The sequence below is a fragment of the Taudactylus pleione genome, unplaced genomic scaffold (genome assembly GCF_031769625.1).
Source record: "Taudactylus pleione unplaced genomic scaffold, aTauple2 ptg000096l, whole genome shotgun sequence".
NCBI classification, from domain to species: Eukaryota; Metazoa; Chordata; class Amphibia; order Anura; family Myobatrachidae; genus Taudactylus; species Taudactylus pleione.
The window spans coordinates 613,971-635,142 of NW_028284498.1; the positions used below are offsets into that span (position 1 = coordinate 613,971).

Below are 21,172 nucleotides of genomic sequence, written 5' to 3' on the forward strand. Positions count from 1 at the left end.
TCGCTATAGTCAGCTTCTAATATACGTTAGTGTGTAGATTTACTGGCCAGTCTGTACCTCAGCATCAGTAACTCCACTATTTAATTGCCGAAACATCTACATGAATATACAGCCTGTTATACAGTTCAGATCACATCTGCCAATATGTATAGCCACCTCAAAGACCATATCTCTACTTCCACACAGAGAACATGTACATTATAAAATGCACAAGAAATAACTCCACGAAACATACTTGTGAAACAACATCACACCATGCCATATGCACATAGTGCGCGGCACACGGCATTGTAAAACTGGTCACACTGGCCATTGTGTGACATATAGCAATGCCCCCAAGGCAACTCGCGTGATACCAGCACAATATATGTATTATATAATTTAATGGATAATCGCTACCATCCATGGGCAACACAGTCACATGTGGGACTAGGAATCAGGATAAAATTTCAATCCAATTGGAGAGTTTGTCTAAAGAAAACAGCTCATTTTAAAGTCCTCATCGAGCACATTAGGTGAGAGACTGTTCAATCGATGAATCCACTGTAGTTCCCTTTGTAGCAGAATTTTCTCCCTGTCACCACCCCTTTGGACCGTTGATATGATTAATAATGTGACATTTAAGCTGTCTAATAGAATGTCCTTTATTTTTGAAATGTCTAGCCACGGTAAATTTGACAAATCCTGTCTCTGATCTGTAGCAGATATAGATTTCCTGATAGATGACCGGTGTTGACTGTGTCTTTCTTTAAGCATTCTATTAGTTTTCCCGATGTATACAAGGTCACAAGGGCATATGACGGCACACACAACATATTTGCTGTTACAGTCCAAATGATGCTTAATTTCCTATCATCCTGGGGATTGGTGAAGCAACTGCCTGTTGCCAAAAATGGACAGTTAGTACAGCCAGTACATTTAAAGGTTCCTGGTTTTCTACTTAGCCAATGAGCTTGTTGTTTTTTGTGCTTGGAAGAATCCGTCTGGACTAGTAAGTCTTTCAAGTTGGGGCCATGTCTATAGGCAACCCTCGGTACCCCATCAATTTGTGTACACAGAATAGGATCACTCGTCAGTAAATGCCGGTGTTCTAGTACCTTCTTCCGTATAAAGCTGGACGCAGTAGTGTACGTGCTGCAGAAGTTGAACACATTCAGCCCTCTGTCAGGGTAAGTTTCTTTCTGTTCAAATAGATCTTCCCTCCTGAGTTTTCCTACTTTGGCCAGTGCTTCATCAATATCGTCCTTGGAATATCCTCTTTCAAGGAAGCGTTGTCCCATATGCATCAGAGCTATAGAGGTGGACTTTGGCTCTGAGTTAATCCTTACTACTCTTAACAGTTGTGAGTAAGGTAACCCTCTCTTGAGAGGTGCTGGATGAAAGCTAGTTGCATGTAGCAACGTATTCTTGTCAGAGTCCTTGCTATAGATTCTGGTAGATACCCGATTCTTATTCGGCGAGACTGACAAATCTAAAAAATTGATGTGCTCTCTGCTAAATGTGAGACTGAGGCGTATTATGCCAGGAATTTAATTAAGGTAATTGATGAATTGTAGCAATTTTTCTTCGTCCCCCTGCCAAATAAAAAACAGGTCGTCAATGTACCTAACATACAAAAGTACATCCTTCCAGTAATCCGAGCTACCATGCAAGTATGTGCGTTCATAGGATGACATAAAAATGTTAGCCTAGGAAGGGGCCATATTCGACCCCATTGCTATGCCTTGTTTTTAGAGATAAAACCCATTCTCAAACAAGAAGTAATTCTTGTTAAGAATGATGTCAATAAGTAACAACAGATATTTAGCAGGTGGACCCTTATAGAAATCACTCTGATAAATTCCCTGCATGCTTGGATCCCCAAGTCATGAGGTATGTTAGTGTAGAGACTTGCTACAACTAATGTGACCAACAAAGAGTGCTCATTAATCCCTGTTACCTTTTCCAATTTTTTAAGAAAATCCGTAGTGTCAGATATAAAGCTATCAATATTTTACACCAGTGGTTGAAGATGAAAATCTACTAATTGGGAAAGTGGCTGACAAAGCGAACCTCTCGCCGAAATTATTGGTCGGCCGGGGGGATGTGACAAGGATTTGTGCACCTTGGGGAGAGTGTATAAAATCGGTATCTTGGGGTGTTTCTGTCTCAGAAAATCTGCTGTTTACCGATTATTGACACCAAGGTTAATCACCTCATCAATTTCTTTCTTATATCTCCATGTGGGGTCATAATCAAGCCTGTGGTAGCAGATGGTATCTGCCAATTGTTTGTGAATCTCTTGGGCATAGTCATCATAATTCATCAGTACAATACCACCGCCTTTGTCGGCTGCTCGTATCACAAGATTAGTATCCTCCTTGAGAGTTTAATTCGCTTTGCGTTCATCTAGATTGATATTATTATATGAGATCTTTTGTTTTTCTATGAATGGTATTGTGTCCCTTTTCAATACCCTCATGAATGTATTTATTGAGGGGTTCAATGTGGGTGGATCAAATTTACTTGCAGCTTTTAGGTTGCCACATTCAGATTCCATGGTGGTCGTGGAATTCTGTGAATCATTTGATTTTTGGGGAAAAAAAAGCTTTAAGGCATAATTGCCTATTTAATTTATTCATATCGACTTGCCAATCGAATCCCTTCTGAAGAAGAGTCGGTACAAAAGGAAAGTCCTTTCCCAAGAAGTGATACCTCTGCAGAAGTGAGGGAGTGGTTAGATAAATTGAAAATAACTGAACCTATAGGTTTGTTTGATTCCTTCTTCTTGATCCTCTTCCTTCCACCTCTACGGGTGGGTATAAGGGTTTTTTGGTGCCCTTCTGTTCCTATCAGATCTTGATAGATAAGTAACTTCCTGTCCAACTCTGATGGGAAGGTCTGAATCACTTGCTGAGGTTTGTGACTGACTATCAATGTCAGTAAATTGGACTCTTGGTCTTCTTGTGTTTTTTCTAAACTGTGGTTTGTATCTTCTCTGTTCCACTCTAGAGAACCATGGATACACCCTATTTTCTTTATAGTCCAATTTTACTTGCTTGTATTTGTTTTTTTTTGAACTTCAGTAAATCACTTTTAAATTTCTCCACATCTGTGTTCAGTTTGGACAGTGCAGTATTCTCTGGTACATTCAGGGCCATAAAGAGGTCAGAGGTCTCAACCTCTGAAATATCTTTTTTGATAACAGCAAGGTCTATGCCCACCTGCTCAATTACCAGAAGCATCAAATCTTGGGAACATTTATTTAATATATTGCACCATTTGGTGCAAAAATCATTGTTATGTCTGCCCAGGGTCGGTTGATTGCGTAACCTAAATCCCCTAGGGATAAGTTGTTCTTTAAAATATTGTGACAAAGTTTGACCATGTAGCTGTAGCTCTATCTCCCTCTTCCTTAGTCTTAGGAGATCCTCAAGACACTCCTCAGGACTATCTTTGTTAAAGGCTAAATCATCTGTATCCGTAAATAAAATCCTCTCGGCATCAGTGGTATTAAACTGTAGAGTAGAAGTAATGTCTCTACTGTCCAACAGTGACATTAGTATACAGTGGAACGCAAAAAATACACACTATAGGTTGCACGCAATCTGCTCAGTCCAATAACATGAAACGAAAAAAAAAGTAAAACATGCAGGAAACACAAAATATCCAAAAGGAAGATGAATTAGAAAAAAATATATTGGTGAGACTGTAGACAACAGTTAATGTATACAGTCTCCTAAACGTTAGGTGCCTGACCCAGAACAAAATGGTACATATAAGAAATAGAGGAGATGGAACTCAAAAATCGCTGTTAGCAGGGGGGTGCTTGGTTCAAAACAAGTTGCAATATGAACACTCTGTCACTAAGCAAGCTAATAGTGACAGAGTGTTCACACATACATAATATATATATATATATATATATATATATATATATTAGGGGTGTGCACCGGCCACTTTTCGTGTTTTGGATCTGGATCTTTCTTCGTGTTTTGGATCTGGATTGGTTTTGCCAAAACCACCCTTCCGTGTTTTGGGTTCTGGGTTTTGTGTTTTGGATCTGTATTTTTTTTTAAAAAAAGCATAAAAACAGCTAAAATCACAGAATTTGTGTGTTTTTCTGCTCCTATGCTATTATTAACCTCAATAACCTTAATTTCCACTCATTTCCAGTCTATTCTGAACACCTCACACCTCACAATAGTGTTTTTATATCCAAAAGGTTGCACCGAGGTAGCTGGATGACTATGCTAAGAGATACGAGTGGGCGGCACAAACACGTGGTCCATCTAGGAGTGACACTGCAGTGGTAGACAGGATGGCAGTTTGAAAAACTAGACCCCAAACAATACATCATTCAAAGAAAAAAAAGAGGTGCAAGATGGAATTGTCCTTGGGCCCTCCCACCCACCCTTATATTGTATAAACAGGACATGCACACTTTAACAAACCAAACATTTCAGTGCCAGGGTCTGCCACACGACTGTGGCTGAAATGATTGGTTCGTTTGGGCCCCCACAAAACAAGCTGGCAATTAATCTGTCCCTGCACAAACTGGCTCTACGGAGGCAAGATGTCGTCCTCATCCTCCTCATCCACCGATTCCTCACCCTCTTCAGTGTTGTGTACATCCTCATCCTCACAGAGTATTAATTCGTCCCCGCTGGAATCCACAACCACAGGTCCCTCTGTACGTTCAGGAGGCTGGTCTCCCTGGAAGAGTTGATAATTCATTTTATGAACATCATCTTCTCCACATTTTGTGGAAGCAACCTCCTACGCCTTTCGCTGACAAGGTTCCCGGCTGCACTAAACACTCTTTCGGAGTACACACTGGAGGGGGGGGCAACTCAGGTAAAATAGAGCCAGTTTGTACAGGGACCTCCAAATTGCTTCTTTTTCCTGCCAGTACAGGTACGGACTGTCTGACATGCCTACTTGGATGTTGTCACCGATGTAATCCTTTAACAGACAGACGCACGCTTGTCGCTGCTGCTTTAAGGATGCAGGTGTGGCTACAGCCCACACATTTCACAAAGACAGAAAAAAAAGAAGAATATTTTTATTGTTTGTGCAGCGCACTTTGAGAGTTACACCACCCTTTAACAGACAGACGCACGCTTGTCGCTGCTGCTTTGAGGATGCAGGTGGAATCTAGACGGGATTTGGAACCGGGGACACACTACCTCCATCAATTGTCTAAATCCCACTGCACTAATGGCGGATACCGGACGCACGTCTAACACCAACATAGCAGTCAAGGCCTCAGTTATACGTTTTGCTTCAGGATGACTGCTGTCGTACTTCATCCTCATCGCTAGGGACTGTTGGAGGGTCAATTGTTTAGTAAAAGTAGTGGTGTTCCTACTTCCTCTCTGAGATGATGAACAACTCCCAGCAGCAGCAACAGCACTAGGAGGAAGTGGTTCTTGATCTTTCCCTATTTTATTTTTATCGGAGAAAGTTTGGTCCTCCATTTATGTTATATTGATATATACGTGTGGCTAAGGCGCACACAAACACAGAAAATATTTTTTTATTTTTGCTGGAGAGTAGTGCACTTTGTGGGTTACACCACCCTTTAAGAAATGAGCCAGCCGGCTCTTTACTTATGGGACACAGGCGCACGCTTGGCGCTGCTCCTTTGTTGATGCACGTGTGGCTACTGCGCACACAATTCACAAACACAGAAAAAAATGTTTTATTTGGTTTGGAGTGTACTTTGAGGGTTACAGCACCCTTTAACGGTCAAGCCAGCCGGCTCTTTACTTATGGGACACAGGCGCACGCTTGGCACTACTTTGTTGATGCATGTGCGGCTACTGCGCACACAATTCACAAACACAGAAAAGATATTTTGTTATTTGGTTTGGAGTGTACTTTGGGGGTTACAGCACCCTTTAACGGTCAAGCCAGCCGGCCCGTTACTTATGACACAGGCACACGCTTGGCACTACTTTGTTGATGCACGTGCGGCTACTGCGCACACAATTCACAAACACAGAAAAAATATTTTGTTATTTGGTTTGGAGTGTACTTTGGGGGTTACAGCACCCTTTAACGGTCAAGCCAGCCGGCCCTTTACTTATGACACAGGCGCACGCTTGGCACTACTTTGTTGATGCACGTGCGGCTACTGCGCACACAATTCACAAACACACAAAAAATATTATTTTTTTAGCACTTGGGGGGAGCACCCCTGATGGACAGAGCACCCCCTGGACAACACTACAGCACCCCTTTAGGACTGGGACACTGCACAGGACTTTGGAGTGGACACAGCCCCTATGGAGAACTGACTGCACAACACAGTCCAGCCAGCCCCTATGGACTTTGAAGTAGTGGACACAGCCCCTATTAACAACAGCAGCACAGCACAACACAGCCAGCCCCTATGGACTTTGAAGTAGTGGACAACAGCAGCACAGCGCAGCACAGCACAACACTACTCTGCACTACACTACACTACACTACACAGCCCAGCCAGCCCTAACTCCCACCCTCCCTCTTCACTGTCCACAGCCGAGTGAGAAAATGGCGCCGACGCGGGTACCTTATATAGGATCCAAAACCCGCGAGACCCGGAAGGTGGGATGATGACGTTTTGCCTCGATTTCAGATCCGAGTCAGGCGGGAAAAGTCAAGCCTGACTCGGATCGGGGGGGGCTCGGATTTCAGAAATCCGAAACCGCTCACCCCTAATATATATATATATATATATATATATATATATATATATATAAATAAAAGAAAAAATACTGCTGCTTGCATGGTAATGGACCAGATTAATAACAGCAATGCATTGCAGAAAATGCACCATAGTCCTGTGCAGCATAATGTAACATATGTATAATTCAAGTGTACAGTCTGTAACCTGATCCCTAGAGGAGGGGGTGGGCCCTCAGGCAGTGGGGCCCACCGGGGGTTTCCCCTGTACCCCTGTGGGCCAGTCCGACCCTGCCTATTTAGCCATGTGTCTCTATTTTATTATGGGTCAATGAACATTAGCCAACTAAGGCCTGTATGCAATTAGAAGCGAAAAGCCGAGATCCGTGAAAAAGTATCACCGATAGCGACATTTCGCCAGGTAGAAAATCTCCATATTCAAATCCATCCCGCTTTTCGCGTACGCGAAAACGCAATGTAATAGGTGTAATAGGTGAAGTAAAAAGTGAGGAACACCCAAAAAAAAGCACTTTAAATAAGGGGGTGAAAAAGTGCAAAGTGGGGGAACAAACTTAAAAAGTAGTAAAATAGACTTTTGGGGGTCTGCAAGTATGGGTGAGGTGTTTGCTAAAGCTGCGTTTTTTACGTTTCTTATAACTTTACTTTAGCAACTTTTTAATATGCTAGCACCCATTTTCAAGTACCCCAAATTTGACAGGAATACTTATTTTCACAAAAAAATACTGCGCAATACCATTCTTCACCACATGTATTGCGGGTGTGACTCTAATTGAATACGGGCCTATAAGTGGAGCCTGTGTGGTTCGTGATTAAACTTCACAAGAACTATATTGCTTGGTCCTTAATTTTATTTTGGAATAATATATTGGTACAATTCCTTTTTTAAAACAAAAAGTACTCGATGGACTGTAGTTTTGCCTTTAGATTTCTCGCTTTATTGGATGTATACAAAATATGCTGCTGATTCAAACCAACTTGATTCATTTTAGAATTACAATTTATTAAAAGGACTGTTTTTCAGGATATTGACCGACAAGTGTTATTGACCACCTCAGTCACGGTACTTGGTCTGCACCAAAGGACCTATATAATAATCGGGAATGGATGCCCCATATCAGTTATGTACCGTGGGATTCAGGAAACCTCCCTCTCGCCCCTACCAACGGCTCCCACTGCTGCAACGGACAGAACAGGACACCATACACATCCAGGAGAGGAGATGTCTGCGGCCGGGAGTGGAGCGAATGACAGGTCACAAAAACTAGTTTATTGTGATTAACTTTGTATCCTTTGAGGCGATGCAGTGCCTCACACCTCCAGCTGCGACCTCAAATCAGCTGAGTTTTATAGATAGAATTACCCCATTAACGACAGTTGTCTTTTAATAATGCAATGAACATATCTGATTTGCAGTTTATATATTGTAGTTACCAAGGGATAAATAGTAGCAAGTGTGAATATGGCATTACTTTTTTATATAATGGAGAAGGATGGACACTGGAAAACCAGAAGAGTAACTCACTTGTGGTGTGGTCTTCCGAAATGTATCTTCCCCTCTGATGATGCTGTCAATGACTGCTGTCTTCAGGGTGCTGTATTCCTTTGGCTTCAGGTGAATGGACTCCAGCTGTTGTTTACACGCCTGACAGTGACCGCTAGATACAGAATGATAGGAATTGTGTACAACACAGGAGTACTTACACATGTAATACAACCACCACAACCCCATTACTGTTCTGTAACATGCAAGCATCTAAATTCAGTTGTTAAGATACAAAACACAAATAGAGCAGTCTACTAGTAAAAAAAAGTGTTAAAACACATTTGTCAACTAAACACATTTGAGCAACTGTATTGTCAACATTCATTAGAACACAACCAATCAATTCACTAGGAATCAGTGACATTGCTGACAGATCACCAATATTCATGAGAAATGGTCATTATTGAGATGGCACTGGTTCTTAGTCAATTATTCGGCTGCATTCCTACTACAATTGTTTTAGATTACAGAATGACTGCCTCCAATACGTACAGGTGAAAGGTGTTTGTTACATGGACACGGATAAAACTGATGTAACTGCTTGATGTGCTATAGTTGATGTATATGATCAAATTACTATTTTATTGTCTGAATATCTCAAGACACCACCTGTAGCTGAAATTGACAAGAACTGGTTTTAATAAGAATGGACTTTTAAATCCTGCTGTATATCTGCAGGAGCACAATATTGTGTTAATATAGAATGATTTATCAATCAAAAAGGCAAAATGCAGGTATTTAAAAAGATATACAGTATTATATACCCTTTAAAATGGAGAAATGATGACATCAAAATTTAAATAACAAGTGAACCCTCTGGTGGCCATTTGTATGTATTGCAGCTTGTGTATTTAAATTAGTAAATATTATACTTTATAATTACTATTATCATCATCATCCTTTTTTTTACGGCGCCACAAGGGTCAGACTTAACTAAATCTGCCCAGCATGCTATAGAACACTGGTCTCCAAAACTGAAATTTGTAGATATGAGCAAGAAGGCAAAATACATTATTCAGTATTATCTGGATATCCCATTGTAGCTCTACAGCACAGGTTCTCAAACTTGGTCCTCAGGACCCCAAACAGTGCATGTTTTCCAGGTCTCCTCACAGAATCACAAGTGAAATAATTAGCTCCACCTGTGAATCTTTTACAATGTGTCAGTGAGTATTGAATACACCTGTGCACCGGCTGGCTGACCTGGAAAACATGAACTGTGTGGGGTCCTGAGGACAGAATTTGAGAACCACTGATCTAGAGAAATCTCCAATTACTCCCGATTGTTAGAAACCTGCACATGCACAAATCTCTATCTAGGAGCACGCTTGCAGTGCCCCCAAGCTGCAGCACGATTGACATGCAATGGCCGTTTGGGGGCGTGGAATGGGCGGGGCCAGCCAGCTTTCCCAAAAACGTTGCAGGGTCAGTGTCTGCGTCTTCCGATGCAGATTTCCTAGCACTGGCTGAGCAGTTCCGGCGATCATTCTGAGTAAGTTTAGACCTACTGTCTTAGATAGCAGCACACAGATCTGCGATGCTGTCAGGGGGAGTCTTTTATCATTAGACGCCTCCTGCAGCCTTAGAACAGTTTATCATCATTGCTGCATCCAAAGATGCAGCACAGATGAGAATAGCTTACAACTCTGAAATAGGCCCTGTGAGCGCCAGGGACATACTTAGTTAATTCTAAACACTCCAGATATTTAATGCATATTATACACCTGAGTAAGGCTGCTTACCCAGTGGTGGTAAACGTGTGTGGGTATATTCCTGCACAAGTTCAAATCACAATTTATAAACCAGAACAGCAATTATTGAATTGTTGTATATCTGAGGAAAAATTACTTAGTGCAACAACATTGTAGCTAATCTCTATTTGCTGGTGCTTCCCTTGAGTATAAATAGATATGGTACAATGGACGAAAATAAACTCTTTTTGTGGGGGTACTCTTAAAAAAACCTAAAAACTAAAACTTTTAATTACATCAAAATAAAAAAGAAACAAATACCTACTATTATCAAACTAATTGTACAAAACAATATTACTGATACAAGTATCAGTATTTATAGAAATGAATAAATACACTACATTTCAATGATAACAGGTGGCAAAAATAAGTCAAATGTTATCAGTTATATCATGCAATATATAATAGTTTGCCGCAAACTCAGTGATGCTATAACAATAAACATCTGATAATCACAGCTACATCCAACCATCATAAATACAGGGAGTAAGTATTCTCCTAGGTACTCAAACTAGGAAAGTAAAATAAAGACAGAAAAGACTCAGGGCTGATTCAGAGCCGGACGCTCTGACCAGAGCGCTCGCTCTGAATCAGTGCCCTCCTACCTTAAAATGGAGCTGCCTCCTGGCCGCTCGCATAGCTGTGGGTGACCACCCACAGCATATGCGAGCGGCCAAAAAGATGGTCGCGATGGTCAAGACCATCGCGACCATCGGGCTTGCGACGAGACCCTTGTGGTAGGGTCTCGTTGCCGCAAGCCCTGGAGTGATTTTGGCTCTATCAGAGCCAAAATCACTCCCACTGACATCACTAGTGATGTCAGTGGGGCCGGACTCAGACGGTAGGCGTTCCTATGGGAACGCCTCCGTCTGGCAATCACGCCCCCGGCACGCCCACTAAAGGGGGCGTGCTGTCAGTCACCATCGACAGCACGCCCCCTTTAGTGCGAGACCCATAATGACGGCTTGGCCTTCGTTATTCGGGTCTCGCGCATGCGCACGACGCAGCTCGCTCCATCGTGCGCATGCGCATTGGGGGAACATCGACCCGCTTGCGAGCGCCCTGCGCTCGCGAGCGGGTCTGAATGGCCCCCTCAGGTCACGGGTGCCTGGTTTCTACTTTTTGCTGTTTGTCAGGTGACATTGGCCAGCAAATGAGAGTGCCAGATTATTTAGTGAGAAAGAAATGCAGCTTATTACTCTGGTATTACGTATACCACCTCTTGTATTAACTAGTAAAGAGATTATAGTATAGAGGGAAAAGACTTGGAACAAATGAGCTAAATAGATAGCTTTTCACCATATGCTATACAGAAGTCAACGGTAAAAAGAGTATTACAATGGCACATAGGTCTAAGTATAATAGAAGGGTCTGCATCTGCTTTCGGATGCATTTATAGTGCAGTATCCTAGATAAAAGTTAAGTTTTAATTTAGTTTTTTTTTTTTTTAAGAGTGCCCCCACAAGAAGAGCCTATTTTCTTCCGTCATACCAGTGGTGTTAAAAATCAAGCTTTTACTAGTGCTTTTTAAGGCTATTAACACCACTGAAAGGTCAATTCCGTTAGGTGCGAGTTAGTCGCTATATGCCGCACTTATGGGACCACCAGACTCGCTGATTTTTATTTGCAGCCTCATAAGGGCCATGATGGGGGGCGAGTTCAGCTGCCATTGGAAGCGTTTCTAAGCCATTGCAACGGCAACTCGCTCTCCTTGCGTCTAACTGAATCAACCCCTTAAACTGATATGGTTATAGAAAAGGAGCACTGGTGATCTGTGCTAGATTCATAGGACAGAATTAAATTGTTTTAACATACCCGATCTCCTGTCTAACGTGACGGGGAGATCGTGGGGCGCTATTCAATTGATGCCAATTATCGCGCCCATACATATATAATATATATACACACACACACATATACACACACACACTGTATTACATTTGTATTTGTGATACAGTTTTTGTGTGCGTCAGCATGTATTTAGATCTTGTAGTCAAGTTAATCTAACACTGGGCACTATGAGAGTGTTTAGGTGGAATAAACTGAGATAAATTAAGAAAAGTGCACCGCTTCTCTGATCAGGTGGAACCTTCACTGCCTCTGAAGGTGCGTACACACTACACGATATTTTGCACGATTTGCCCTATTGCGACACAACGTAACGATAAATCCTGTAAAATATGTCCAAATCGTGTGTGTCTACTCATGATAACGATGCGCGTCCCCGTGGGTCGTACATCGCATCTTCAGATCTTACCTACAGCAGGCAAGATCTGCCAATCTCGTTGACAAGATTAAGGTCGTTGTCAGATCATTTGTCAGACTGGACATGCAAGATATCGTTGTCTGGGAGTGCAGGGGAGTTGCCTGGGGAGTTCAAGGGAAATTGTTGACGACATTGCATCTTTTGCGAGTCGTCTAGTGTGTAGGCACTTTAACAGTATTTGGCAGGAGATCCTTAATACCAGCATGAAAAAGAGCCATCTCAAGAAGAGAAGAGGTTATTCTGTTCAAGACCATTGGAGGAAGCACAAGGACTGCTAGATTACATGAGTGCATGTAAGATGTTCTTGTTTTCAGCCAAAATTACAATAATAGTATTAGGTGGAATTATTCTTCAACACTGATGTTCTGGCCAAGTACACACAATGAAGGCAAGGAAGGATATTTACGTGGTTTGTTTTCATATTTCTGATGCAGTGGTCATATAAAGAAAGGTGCATGTTTTTTAGGAAGATAGAAATCCCAAAGAATTGATACACTTCCAGTACAGTAATATAACAACGCTTACCTGCTGGTGACCTTCGTAAGCTGCCTTCTCCAGGTTTCATCAGGAATTCTAGGGAAAGATGGAAAAAAATATGTATTATGCATTACAGAATACTGTACAGTACTAAAATGTGCATATCTAGCAGTGTAAACCATATATTAATGTTACTGCATCTAAACAGTGCTGCCATCATGAAATAACATCTTTAAAACAAGTCCATGTCATAAGACTGGCAGTCTCCCACCAGTCTGCAGACGTCTTCCTCACAATGTCATAGGAAAACCCAGCCAACGAACATTTATTCCGGTTGGCTGTTGCAACTCTACAAAAGGACCTTTAACAAGGGCCATGATGTTCTAGATCGACTGCCTAAAAATATATTGTTGTATATCATGGTAAACTGCTGTCCAAAAAGTACAAATTTCTTTTCATAGGGGTGGGCATTGCAATTTGTGCATAATACTGTATCCCCCACCCCACAATAAACACTACTGCTTTCCTTTTTGGAATATCTATCGAGATGAAATGGCATACCAAGACTCAATATAACAGCATCATTTATTAAAAAACAAGAGATATGGTAAGATCTTACCTTTGTTATCTCTGTTTCTACGAAGTTCATAGGGTCCACAGGGTTGACCTTGGGGGTATAGCTGGATCTGGATCCACGGTCACCACGCAGTTAAAGCTTTAGCTGCTCCCAAGATGCACGGGTCCATCCTCCTCTATACTCCGCCCCCGAGCCACAGGCACCCCAGTTGGTAAGCAGCCAAAGCCGGAGGAGGAGACCAAACAGAGAGAAGGAAGACTGGAACACACAAGAAACCATACTCACAGAAATGGGAGACGGAAAAACCGGTGACCAGCCACCCAGCCCATTTGAAGCCAGGTGCGTCAGGGAGGGCGCCCTGTGGACTCTATGGACTTCGTAGAAACAGAGATAACAAAGGTAAGATCTTACCATATCTCTTGTTTTCTACTTCAGCGTTCATAGGGGGTCCACAGGGTTGATCTTGGGGATGTCCCAAAGAGGTTCAACTAAGGGCGGGGATGCTCCTGAGCAGAAAGGAGAATCCTGCGCCCGAAGGATGCATCCTGAGAGGCAAAGGTGTCAAACCGCATAAAACCTCAAAAACATCTGAATTGAAGACCAAGTGGCTGCCTTGCACAGCTGAACAGCGGAGGCACCACGTCTAGCAGCCCAAGAAGGACCCACAGACCGAGTGGAATGAGCCTTAACAGAGGCTGGGACAGGTAAACCTTCCTGTATATAAGCCTCACGACTAACAGAACAAAGCCAATGGGCAACAGTTTGCTTGTTGGCAGGCCAACCCCTCCTGTGAAAACCAAAGAGGACAAACAAAGAATCGGACTTTCTAACAGAAGCAGTCCGGTCCACATAAATTCTGAGAGCACGGACAACGTCCAACGAAGCCTCACCAGCTGTAAGATCAGGTGACTGAAGAGCTGGCACCACAAGTTCCTGATTGACGTGGAACTTAGAGACTACTTTAGGCAAAAACTCAGGACGAGTGCGAAGCACCGCTCTGTCCCGGTGAAAAATTAAGAAGGTGGGACTACAGGAAAGCACCCCCAACTCAGATACCCTCCTGGATGAAGCAATTGCCAGGAGAAAAACAGTCTTAAGTGTTAACCACTTGAGGTCAACCGACTCAAGAGGCTCAAAAGGAGGTTCCTGCAGGACCCGAAGAACCACTGCCAAGTCCCACAGAGCCACTGGAGGCACAAAGGGAGGTTGGATTCTAAGAACACCCTGGAAAAAGGTGTGAACAACCGGCAGTGTAGCGATCCTACGTTGGAACCACACAGACAGAGCCGACACATGAACCTTCAGGGAAGCCAGACGTAAGCTTAGGTCAAGACCTGACTGAAGAAATGCCAAAACCTAGAAACCCTGAACACCTGAGGATCAAAGTGGTGTGAGTTTCTGGACTCACACCACTGAAAGTAAGTGTGCCACACCCTGTGGTTATTCCGAGCTGAGGCAAGTTTAAGCGCCCTCAGCATGGTACTGATGACAGAGCTTGAAAATCCCCGGGACCTTAAGACGGCTGTCTCAAGAGCCACACCATCAAAGACCGGGTAAAGGCAGGGCCCCTGAGACAGCAGGTCCCGACGCTGAGGTAGAAGGCACGGAACGTCGATGGACAAGCTCATGTGATCGGAGTACCAAGGACGTCTGGGCCACGCTGGAGCCACCAGCAGAAACGTGCCTCCGTCCTGTTTAATTCTTCTTAGCACCCGAGGCAGCAGGGAGATCGGAGGAAACAGGTACGCTAGATGAAATGTCCATTTCACCGACAGCGTGTCCACCAGACTTGCGCCTGCGTCCCTTGTCCTTGAGCTGTAAACGGGCAACTTGTAGTTGTGATGGGAAGCCATCAGGTCCAAATCCAGCAGTCCCCATTTGTCCACGAGAAGTTGAAACACCTCCGAGTGAAACGACCATTCCCCTGGGTGCACGTCATGACGGCTGAGGAAGTTCGCCTCCCAGTTGAGGACTCCCGGGATGAAGACTGCCAAGATTGCAGGAAGGTGGCTCTCTGCCCAAGCCAGGATGCGAGACACCTCCAACATCGCAGCTCAACTGCAAGTTCCTCCCTGGAGATTGATGTACGCCACCGTGGTGGTGTTGTTGGATTGCACCTGCACCGCCCTTCCGTGAAGAGCGGTGCCTGACGACAGCAGAGCCCTGTACACGGCCCGCAGCTCCAGAACGTTTATGAGAAGAACTGCTTCCTCCGCAGACCAACGGCCCTGAAGAAACAACGAGCCAGTCACTGCCCCCCAACCCCGGAGACTGGCATCTGTCGTGAGCAGTACCCAGTCCGGGATCCAAAAGGGGCGACCCTCGATGAGATGATCTGGCTGAAGCCACCAAGCTAGAGACCGGCGCACCTCCGGGGACAAGACCAGCGTCTGGGATCGGATCCGGTGAGGTAACCCATTCCATTCGGACAGAATCTGCCCCTGCAGGGGCCTGGAATGGAACTGGGCAAACTCCACCATGTCGAATGCCGACACCATGGACCCTAGGACTCTCATCGCCGAGTGTACCGACACCCTGCAACTGCTCAGGCAACTGTGTATCCTCAGTTGTAGAGAGGACTCCTTTTCTGGAGTCAGGAAAATCCTCTGCTGACGAGAATCCAGAAGGGCTCCCAAATGGACCATCTGTTGCAATGGGATCAGAGATGACTTGTTCCAATTTATCAACCACCCGTGTGCTTGAAAACAAGCAATGGTCAGGTGGAGATGTCGAAGAAGTACCTCCGTTGAGCTCGCCAGCAGAAGATCATCGTCCAGATACGGCAGCAGCCGTATACCCTGGCCCCGAAGGTGGGCGGCCATAATTGCCATCACCTTGGTGAACACCCTCGGAGCCGTGGAAAGGCCAAAAGGCAATGCCCAAAGCTGGTAGTGATGTTGCAGGATAGCAAACCTCAGATACCGCTGGTGTGCAGTTGCTATGGGCACGTGGAGATAGGCGTCCTGGATATCCAGGGAGACCATGTAATCCCCGGGTTCCATCGCCAGAATGATGGAACGTAACGTTTCCATCCTGAACTTGGGAACTCTGAGGTATTTGTTCAGAGACTTCAAATTCATAATAGGGCGATGAGAACCATTGGGCTTCTGTACCAGAAACAGAGTAGAATAGTACCCCATCTCGCGTTGAGACTGAACGGGAACAATGACCCCTGCTTGTAGCAAGGATTGTATAGCCACCTGAATCTGGGAAGCTTTGGTCCTGTCCAGAGAAGGACTTGTGCAAAAAAACTGGCGGGGCGGCCTGAGCCGAAAAGACAGGGCGGTACCCCTGAGAGACTACTTCTCGAACCCAGGCATCCGTGGTGGTATTGTGCCAACACTGGGCGAATTGGAGAAGTCGGCCTCCCACTCTGAGGTCCCCCAGAGGGAGGCCCGTCCCATCAGGCAGCAGGTTTATCCTCCTACTTGGAAGAAGGGCGCCGAGCACTCCAGGCTTGCTTCTTGGGTTTAGAGGCGGTCTTAGCCGCCGACTGCCTCGGGAAGGACTGACCTTTTGCCTTACCGTGAACCCGAAAGGAACGAAAGGCCGAGCTCCGGACTTTGGCAGGTGTTGCTGCTGAAGGGAGGAAAGCTGACTTGGATTTAGCCAGGGTATCCACTATTTTGTCCAAGTCCGGACCAAATAGCAATTCTCCATTGAAAGGTAAGGCCTCCAGACCTTTCTTTGAATCAACGTCTGCTCTCCAGGACCTCAGCCATAAGGATCGGCGGGCAGACACTGCTGCAGCTGAAACTCGAGAGGTCAGCAGACTAGGATCCAATGAGGCTTCTCCAATGTAGGAAGCAGCATCTCTCATCTGTCCTAACAATGCCCTCTGGACATCCGGAGCATCGTCCAGAAAGGTATCCTTTAATGCGTTGGCCCAACCCTCAATGGCCTTGGCCACCCAGGAGATGGCCATGGACTGTCGCGCCACTGCCCCTGAGAGGGATTAAATGGACTTTAAGCAAGTCTCAACTTTTCTGTCCGTGGGATCCTTCAGCGAGGATATAGACGGTAATGGCAGAGTAGCGCTCCTTAGTAAACGGGTGACATGGGAATCCACCGCCAGTGGAGTTTCCCATTTTTTACAATGTGCCTCAGGAAAAGGATAATTAGAAGCTAACCGCTTCTGTGGCAGGAATCTCTTACTGGGTGTCTGCCAAGCCACCGCCATATGATCCGTCAACTGATCAGACAGGGGAAACACCGCAGAAGCCATCTTAGTTTTCTTGAAACTAGGATACTTTGACTTAGGAGCTGGTGCCTCATCCTCTATTAGGAGAATGGCTCGCACCGCCCTAACCAGTGCTCGCACATTAATGGACGACTTGGTATCTACCTCCTGGACCGAGGTGTCCAAGTCAGTGTCTTCATGAACCTCCCCATCATCTGAGGACCCCTCGGAGTCCGATAAATGAGCCGCCTGCGCCATTAGTGTGCGTTTTGACGCCCTTGAAGGCATGTCACTCTGCAACATTGACTGAAAAGCCAAAGACGCGGCCGCCAAATTTTGTACCGAGTTGGAGAGCACATCCACCCAGGGTGGAGGAGCCGCCACAGGGGCCTGGAAGGGCACCACAGACTGCTGCGTCACAGGGGAAGCCTGTATATACATAGGCAACCCCGCATAAGGACCAACAGACTGAGACCCGGGGGGGCTCCGCAATAATTGCGGGACACTCGGGGAATGGGGGATGGCAGGCTAGGGCAACGCCCTTGGAGGGACAGCAGTCGGGACCGACAGACGGTCCGCAATAGACACCAGCACCAAGAAAACATCGCCCATGGTGGTTCCTGCGTCATAGGGGGTTTTGATGGGCCAGGAACCACCTGGCACCGTCTACACAGGCCATCCTGTGATAAATCCTCCCCATCCACTCCTGCAGAACACGTCTGCAGGAGACCAACACCGGAGCCACGGAGTGCTCAATCTCCTCTTCCGACATGACTTAATATATTATATAAATAAATATATATGGCAACAGAGCAGAATCAAGCGCACTCACTAGTGTGCTGGACAACAGCCCACAATATGGCACTGTGAAGCACACAACTGTATGTGACGGACGTCACAAATACGTGATTTATATTAGTGACGTCTGTAGAAACGCCCCTCCCCCACACACCTGCAGGGCTACAGAGAAGGAAAGGGATAGGTATAGAACGACAGTAAGTAAAAATAAGCACAGACAGCAGCACTAGCAAAAGTCACATACCATGAAGAGAAGATATACTCACTGCACCTTTCCACTACTTTCAACCACCCAGATTCAGTGTCTGGGAGGGCTATAGTGCTGTGTACGCTGTCCTAAAACAGGGGAGAGGTACACAGGGGGACCGGTCCGCGTGCTCCCTGAAGATCTGCGCTGGCACAGAGAAAATGGCTCGCAGAGACCTCAGGAGGAGTGGCCGAGGAATCTGCAGCTCAGCGACACCAGACTTCGTGCTGAAAGGCGCGCTGAGCTGAGGGGAGGAGCCTCTAAACAGGGAAGGCTTCCTCCCCAGGCTAGCAATTAACCCCCGGTTGCCGGCTTCCCGCTAGCCGCAAATGGAACCCTGGTGGTCTGACGGGGTATGCCTCCGAGGACGGGTGGCCCGCCGCCACAGCTAGCAACCCCCGGTCTGTCCCCACGAACCGGGGGCAAAGGACTGCATTTTTAAAAAGGTACCCGCGAGCCGCCGCTAACCAGCGACACGCGGCTTACCTTTCACTCCCCGGCGTCTCCGGGAGCAATCCAGGGAGGTCCCCAGAGTCCGGCTAGTACGGACTCTGGCCTCCCGCCGCGATCACCAGTGCTATACTGGCGTCGTGGCACCAGCAGGGAGTCCATTGCTGCCGCTCTGAAGATCCAAATTCGTTAAAAAAAAAAGAAATGATTCAATAAAAATAAAATAGCTTTCTGGGGGCTGCTCCTGCAGCCCCCCCCGCAGGGTGACCCGACTCCAGCCGGGCACCATCTTAAACTGGGGTGCCTGTGGCTCGGGGGCGGGGTATAGAGGAGGACAGACCCAAGTGCATCCTGGAAGCAGCTAAAGCTTTAACTGCGTGGAGCCCGTGGATCCAGATCCAGCTATACCCCCTATGGACCTGAAGTAGAAAAGTGTGGATAAATAAAGAGAGAGTGCATTGCTTTATTCACAAGATCACTTTTCAAGTATCCCATACTGTGTACACTATAGTCTTCACTTTCCATCTTTTGGATCTGTATGCACCAAAGTACTCTCCATATCCAGTCAAAACAGGTTGCGCCACTCCTTTTCTAGATACTAAACCAAAAGGGGGGCAGGGAGGAGTGGGACTACAAGGTTACGGAACCAACAACCACAGTAGATACTGAAGGAGCGCTAATAGGTAATGTATATCTATACGAAAACAGCAGCTGTATATAGGAGGTTTGTCAGACCTCAACTCAGGAAAACAAAAAAAAAGGGAAAATACCAGGCGCTAAGAGTAATAAGTATATCCAACCAAAAACGAGCAGAAAGTAAAAGTATCAGTGCCGCTGCAGCTGACCCAAATACGGAGGAGCTGGTTCCTCCAAATAAAAATATAAACAAAGAAAACGGGGAGCGCTGCGGCAATGATACAAATGTATATTTAATAGAAATATTAAAACAGATACATATATTCAATATATAAATACAAAAATGAAAATAACAACAATCTCTCCTACAGGATAGACATTGAGCTCAAAGGAGTCTACATTCAAAAATCTCGTGTGCACACAGATACATATTTAAATGAGACCAAGCAGCAATATGATTAAAAAATATATATGAAATGAAAAATATATAGCATGCTTCCAATGGAAAATGGTTAGGGTCACAAAAATAGGACAAGTAGAGATCATGAGCAAATTTCCATAGTTAGCACAAATGTTAGTAACCAGTGAGTGTGATAGCAGACCCCGGCAATGGGTTAGTATAGATTAGATGGTATTAGTAACAAAGTAGTTCAGAGTAGCAGGCAGCATAAAATGGTAACCTCCGAGTAGTCTCAGAATATAATGTTAAGCACCTCTATTAGTGCATAGAATCAATCCACAGACTCCTGGGTGCTTAGAGAAATAATACTCTTAAGGTGAAAAATATGTAATTATAATCAGCTGATACCGGCGTCCCGGTCAGCTAATACACAATGCTTCACCAATAAAATCCCTCAATTGGGGTACCTTACTGCTGTCGCTGAAAGGATGTTAGTGGAAACTCCAAAAGACACCAGCATCAGAACCGGCCGCTCACAACCGTGTGCCTAGGCATATGGGGATCCGTTACCCGGAAAAGCTGTTGGGGAGGTCGTGGCCGCCTGAATGGACACGGTTATGTTGCGGGTGTCCAGCCGTCCTCACTCACGGTCCCTCAAAGTCAGCTGGTCGAGGCGTGATGACGCAGACGGCGTCTGCTGTTACGCTGGTGCAGAGGCCCGCTTGTCTGCTTACCACTGGGCTACTACTGTAAGTCAACGTGTGCTTGTATTCATTAGATGCCCAGCGTCTCCTGTCTCCTGGCTCAATGATACACTTCCTGATGGGGAACACCTGACGCGTTTCTCAGCCAACCAATGGGGCCGTTTCCTCAGAGGCATAATGGAATAGGGGATTGTTTCTCCGGTATATATACACATGCTATTAGAGTTTAATTAGTATCAACCTGTGTCTCGTTGGACTACAATTAAGATTTATAAGGTATTAAAAACCTTCATACATATGGAGACATTGATCAATATTCATAAAGCTCATAAGCATATTATATATAACAAACACAAAACTCAATTAAAGAATATTAATGGATAAAAAGTATCCTACAATAAAAATAATAAAACATGATAAATCATACCCATATATAAACTTAGAAAATACGTATCGATAAAATAAAAAAATATT

At 45.1% G+C, this 21,172-nt stretch overlaps 1 protein-coding gene across 2 annotated transcripts in view; it reads right to left on the minus strand.

The window, feature by feature from the left end:
- The window catches only part of PRORP (protein only RNase P catalytic subunit), a 187,591-nt gene that overhangs the window by 141,748 nt on the left and 24,671 nt on the right, over nt 1-21,172 (minus strand). For both annotated transcript variants that reach the window (XM_088470307.1, XM_088470306.1), the window contains 2 exons: nt 12,755-12,802; nt 8,192-8,324 (listed from right to left, as the gene is read on the minus strand). In XM_088470307.1, coding sequence (XP_088326433.1) covers nt 8,192-8,324; nt 12,755-12,802 — 181 coding nt within the window. The remainder of the gene's footprint in view (nt 1-8,191; nt 8,325-12,754; nt 12,803-21,172) is intronic.